The sequence below is a fragment of the Octodon degus genome, unplaced genomic scaffold, assembly GCF_000260255.1.
Source record: "Octodon degus isolate 3935 unplaced genomic scaffold, OctDeg1.0 scaffold00170, whole genome shotgun sequence".
Taxonomy (NCBI): domain Eukaryota; kingdom Metazoa; phylum Chordata; class Mammalia; order Rodentia; family Octodontidae; genus Octodon; species Octodon degus.
In genome coordinates, this window is record NW_004524746.1 from 470,803 (window position 1) to 477,312 (window position 6,510).

At 39.8% G+C, this 6,510-nt stretch overlaps 1 protein-coding gene across 1 annotated transcript; it reads left to right on the top strand.

Annotated features, from left to right (window-relative positions):
- Positions 1-5,357: 5,357 nt before the first annotated feature.
- LOC101566108 (mitotic spindle assembly checkpoint protein MAD2B) lies at positions 5,358-6,510 on the top strand. The gene is made up of 2 exons (XM_004643301.2): positions 5,358-5,518; positions 5,737-6,510. The coding sequence occupies exon 2, from the start codon at positions 5,826-5,828 to the stop codon at positions 6,459-6,461; it is 636 nt and encodes a 211-aa protein (XP_004643358.1). The 5' UTR covers positions 5,358-5,518; positions 5,737-5,825; the 3' UTR covers positions 6,462-6,510.

A 6,510-nucleotide genomic window follows, 5' to 3' on the forward strand; every position in this document is an offset into this window, starting at 1 on the left:
TTGTTTGGATCTGGCTGCTGTGCTCCACTTCTTTCTGCTGCAGGCGTTAGAGTTGAACCCTTTGTGTCTCTCTGGGAAGATGCTCTGCTCCTGAATTGGCTGGGTGGGGCTTGCCTCTAGCCTCTGTGCAGGGAGTTCTGCTGAAGGGTTCCCTGCTGGGCCTGCAACCTGGGTGGAATGAGGATCCACGGCCCGGGTCATCTCACTCACTAGCCAGGCCTGCGCTCTGTTTCTATTCAGGATCCGGAGGACCGCAGGTCATCTCACTCACTCGCCGGGCCTGCGCTCTGGTTCTATTCAGGATCCGGAGGACCGCAGGTCATCTCAACAGTTGTTACTTTTTATATGCATCTCACAATGCTAAATGTGGCATCAAAATTTTGCAAGTCAAAGTTACATTTCTTCTTATGCAGGTCTTGCTTTATCTTGGTCTTAACCATCCAGCAGAAAAATATAAAAACGAGGTATATAAAGTAAAGCCCTATTGATATGCTGAGTTGTAAAAGGCTCAAGTCAACAACTTCTGTGGATAACCCACTACTATTGTGGACTGCTGGACTGTGTTGGATTGTTTTGCTGAATTCACACACCTATAGTATTTAGATGCCAATGGAATACCCATCTCTGACAGGACTAAACAAAATAAGGGGATACAAATTAAAGACCATTTTGTATTTGTATATACAGAATATTTAGGATAGATATACAACTACTTTCTCTTAATTCAAAAAGAAGAAAGATTTGTACTAATAGTGTTGTGGACAGGATATCCTGTCTGCATCTTGTACTATGGATAACCACTAAGAAGATAACAATGTACAATGTATTAATTATTGAAACTGTCCTACTAACCAGTTTTGAAACTGTCTCATTGCTATTTGTTTCTCAATAAAATAAAAAATAAATAAACTGATTAGCATTTAGCAGTCAAAAAAAATATTGCAAGTGAAATAGCACATAGAAATCTCCCAACAAGAGAAAGCACTTCCGAAGACAGCAATCATTTGACAAATCATCTGCACAACCACCTCAAGAAGGTATATCCCAAACTGCTGATTTCCTACAGTCTAAGTACTGTTGTTCAGGCTGTTCTGAATACAGCCTTAGGTACCAAAAAGGTGAAAGATATTTTCTAGGCTCCTGTTGTGTCTGGAGAGAAGAAAGTTAATATTTTCCCTCAGCAGTGAAGATTTGCAGCCCAATGTCTTTGATACAGAGACTGCCAGAGGAGTAGGGAAGTGATGCTGGGAATTAATTTTTTTGCTTTTCCTCTGTTAACAGCAGGAAGACTATGTCTAGAAGGATAAGGTGATTTAGCTTGGAAAATGGGTAAAGGACTTTTTACTCTATTTCTCCTCTTTGCTGATTAAAACCCATCTCCTACCTCCAAGGCAACAACATGTCTTTGAGATTAAATTCTCTATATCCTCTGGGAAATGCAACATTAATTTGATCTTTATTTAGTAATAATCTCTAAAAATGTAGCACCTGTGCACAATTACAATAACTTTATAAAAGGTAAGTTTCTGGGGTCTGGGGAGATAGCTAAGTAGAATAAGCACTTCCCTGGCAAGCACAGGGGCCTGAGTTCAATCCCCAGTTCCACAAAAAAAAAAAGTAAATTTCTCCAGAACCTATGGAGAATAAGCACTGACATTACACTACTTACATTACAGCTTACCACATGCTTCATATATTTATTCATTCAGTATTTCAGTCCATACCTAGAATTTTCATCCAGTAAGAACAAATACCAGTCAGAAATACATACAGGTTCCTTGGAAAGAATGTGAAAAACAAGGGTCAGCCAGATATCTCAGTGGATTAAAGCACCTACTTAGGCAGGTGCAGGGACTCATGTTTGATCCTCAGCCTGCCCTTCCAGCCCATCCCCTGGGGCTGGGTGTGGTAGCATGTAACTGCAATCCCAGCTCTTGGGAAGCTGAAAGTAGGAGAATCTCCATGAGGCTAATCTGTGCAGTGAGACCCTGTAGACATTGTACTAAATACATTTTCAAAAAAAGAATATTTAAAAAAGAAAAAGAATGTAAAAAACATACTGTAATGCTTTCCAGTAGGTTAGCTTAAGGAAAAAGCAGACATGGACAAATAACCAGTTCTGAACATCCATAAACTATGACAGAAACATTTGCAAAGTGCTGTGATGGGGTGTAGTGGAAAGGGATTATAAAGTAACTTTGGTTAGAATTAAAACATGTTCTCAATGCAGCTGTCTTTCATGATAAGCATCCCCACAGATGTTAGAAATGGCTTTGATCATCTTAGAAAACAGGCCTTGCTGGCAAATCAGCCCTCTGAATTGTTTAAGGGTGTACTTGTACTGTGCTGAATCACAACATTAATGTCACTGTGAGAGAAACCTGTGTGAAAAACATGTTAACTAAGTAATAGAAAGGCCACAGAAAATTGATTCAGAAAGCAGAGAGTTGTGATTTAGAGCAGGGATATACTGTCTATACATTGGGTCAATTTCCATTTATTTATAGTTTTGTAAGATCTCTCATTGTAGTTTGAGAACAGGTCTCTGAGCTACTGCATGGTGTCCTAAGAGCTGATGCAAACAACTCTGGTAAAGTTATGAATAGTATAATGGGTCCTTAGGTAGACATGCCTTCAATTAACAATTTACATTCTGATCCTGTACTTCCTTGTGAGAAAATACACTAGGACATGCACGGAACCAGAACTGGAAGCAGAAAGTCTCAGTTAAGAACTAACTTTTGCCTTTCTAGGTTTCAAAAGTGAATAAGTTATGCCAATCCTCTATGTTCACTTTTATTTTGGAAAATTGTTATCAAAGTAAATAAGATATTTCATGTCCTCCAAAGCTATATTAATAGGAAAGAATTCAGAATATTTACGCTTCCTTTTCAATTTCTAAATTATAAATTATGGGACGTTAATCAGATAAGAGAAATGATATTAAGCAAAGGTAGTTGAAAATAATGAGGTTATAGATATATATTAATTTCAAGTATGTTTTAACATAGTCATTCAGTATCTATTTTTATTTATTTTGTTTATTCAGTAAGTGTAAGTTTGTGCTATAATTTTAAATGATAAAATAATAGAACAGGGAAAAGTGTTCATGAAGATTGCAACTTTTACAAATACTAATGAAACACATACATTTCCATAAAACAAGGCATTGAGTTTCTATATATATTTGTGAAAGAAGATCAGGCTGGTCTTGAACTCATTTTGTAGCCTTTGTTGGCCTCAAGTTTTCAATTGTCCTCCTACTTCATCCTCCTGAGTGCTGGCTGAGTTTGAGTTTGATTATAGTCTGATTGTATTTTACACAAATATTTTTAATGCAATAGTCATTCTTTTTTTGTTTGTTTGTACTTTTTTAGGGAAGGGTCTACAGGGTGTTCAGGATCTCACTACCAGATCAGACTTGTAGTGATCCACTTGTTTACAGCCTCCCAAGAGCTGGGATTACAGGCATGTGCCACCACACCCAGTCTCAATTGCTGTCTCAGCGTACCCCAGGGTCAATGCCAGCATGTAATAGTCATTTTTAAAGTAAATAAAAAAAAATTTAAATAGCTAGGAGCCTCTCATGGAAATGGGCAAAGATTAGTAATAAAGAAATAATTATAAAATCATGATAAATCTATGATGTTTAACATAATTTTCTGTAGTACTTCCCTTTTTGTGTAGCTGAAGCATATTTTAGAATATTTTAAGCTTAAATATTAAAGATGACACAATTCTTACTATTAATAATACAAGTCCCCTCATTTCATTAGATGGTTAGGGAATATATATATATATATATATATATATTCGAGTTATTTAGTAATTTTCTCTGCCCTTTGTATGAAACTCTCCCCCTTTTTCAAATTCATTTAGCAGTATTGTGGACCCTTTAGGACACAGTCCTATGTCACAGTGTGACATAAACTCTGTGCCCTATGTTCCTTTGCTTATCTTTTAGTAGCAGAAGGCATAGAAACTAAACAACCAAATTGCTTAGCTGTACAGTATGTTAACACATAATGAGTGTTTTGGTGGGAGAAGAGTGTAAAGAAGTAGAAAATGTTAAAAAGGAAAAAAAAAAGAAGTTAATGGTTTTCAAGAGCAGAAATAGGTAAAGCAACTAGATTGGTAAAATCACTAAGCATAAGTCTGTCTTGAAAGCTATCAGCCATTTTCATAAATTCATTTATTTTTTGTTTGCTCTGACACTTTTCACTACTATGCTGACATTTTGATTAACAACCACTTACAGTAGGTTCCTGTGTACATCATGCTGTTGTATGACTTTTGATCAAGCTAACCACACCTGTTCAGTTTTGAGCTAACACCTCATTTATTGAATTATTGAGAGCTCAGCTAAAATCTTCTTCTGCCATTTTCAATACATATAAAAACAACACTGGTATTTAATCACAGAGTTAGCTTGCTTGGCCTACTATTAAGAAATACTACACTATCCATTGGCTGGCTTACACATCAGACATGTATTACTGCCATAGCTATAGAGGCTACAATTATAAGATCAGATCACATGTGGTGAGACACCTGTAATCTCAGCTCTCTGGGAGGCTGCCACAGAAAGAGTACAAATTTGAGCCCAGCCTGAATGATTTAATATTTCAGTGATAGTCTATCTCTAAATTAATGAGTGTATTAATTTAATTAAATAGAAAGGAGGACTGGATATGTAGCTGAGTGCAAAGGCTGTGGACTCAGGAAAGAAAAAATTAGGAGATCACAGTTCTGCAGGGCTGTAACACAAATGCTCCATCTTTTGCTCTTAGCATCTAGTAAACTGCAGCCAATCTTTGTAGTTCCTGGTGTACAGGATTATATCACTTTACTGTCAAAGATGAACATATTATATATATTATATATATCATATATAGTATATCAAGGTATTATTTGAATCCTTTTCTATTTTCAACAGTAGTAATTCTATAGGGTGTCACTTTAAATCACTTTATTTACTAGAGGAAACAAAATTATGTAAACAATAAAAAAATTAAATGGAAATATCTACTTCAGTGTAGTCAACTACTTATTCCCTACAAATAAACACACATATAGGTCTAATATTTTAATATGACAAATCCAGCTTTTGTAAATTGTAATGCGTAATATGTAAAATTTATTTATTGTACAATTATAATAAACTATCATTTCTCTCATAAAAGAGGTCATTAATTTGCACTTTTTCTATTAGCATTCTAGATAAATTACTCCACACTTACTAAACACCTAAGTTATAAGAATTAGAATGTACTAAAATTTTTCCTAATCTCATACAAGCATTTGGTGCTTTTTTAATCCAGATTATATTTTTTAATTATAAAGAATATACTCGAGCTGCGCCGAAGGGGCGCGCGGGTTAAGTGGGAGGTGGGAGTGATCGACTTTTCGGCTCCCCGCGCTGGGGCTCGGACCTAAACCCAGGGGGTTACGGAGGCCGGGGAGCCCACACCAGGAAGGCAGAAGGGGCGGGAGCCCCTCAGGGGAGGGATCTGACCGGGTAAGGGGCGGGACTTCCCGCCGTAGGTTTTGCTTTCCGCGAGTCTGGCTTTGAGCTACCGGCCCTGCGCCGCCAGGTGTTTTCTCTGCGTCCGCGGCCCCGCGCGATTTGCGCGCACAGCTGGGTTTTCTCCTGCACCCCCACCCCGGTGGAACAAGGCCGATTGGGGCGCAGCGGTGCTCCCAGGCCGTGACACCGACGTGGGGGGTCCTCCGTAGCTGTCCACATCCAGGCAGAGGGGGCGCCCTGCTCAGGCAGCCCCACACCGAGGCGAACCACCTCGCGACCCCAGGGCGCGACAGGGAGGATGACTACGCTTACGCGACAGGACCTCAACTTTGGCCAAGTGGTGGCCAACATGCTCTGCGAGTTCTTGGAGGTGGCCGTGCACCTGATCCTGTACGTGCGCGAGGTCTACCCGGTAGGCATCTTCCAGAAGCGCAAGAAGTACAACGTACCGGTGCAGATGTCCTGCCATCCTGAGCTGAATCAGTACATCCAGGACACACTGCACTGCGTCAAGCCACTTCTGGAAAAGAACGATGTAGAAAAGGTGGTGGTGGTGATTTTGGATAAAGAGCATCGACCAGTGGAGAAGTTCGTCTTTGAGATCACCCAGCCTCCCTTGCTGTCTATCAGCTCTGACTCTTTGCTATCCCACGTGGAACAGCTGCTCCGAGCCTTCATCCTGAAGATCAGTGTGTGTGATGCTGTCCTGGACCACAATCCCCCAGGCTGCACCTTCACTGTCCTGGTGCATACAAGAGAAGCTGCCACTCGAAACATGGAGAAGATTCAGGTCATCAAGGACTTCTCGTGGATCCTGGCAGATGAGCAGGACGTCCACATGCATGACCCCAGGCTGATACCCGTAAAAACCATGACGTCAGACATCTTAAAGATGCAGCTCTATGTGGAAGAGCAAGCTCATAAAAGCAGCTGAGGAGGAGCCTGCACGTGCCAATGATGCCACAACTGTCAGACTGGGGACC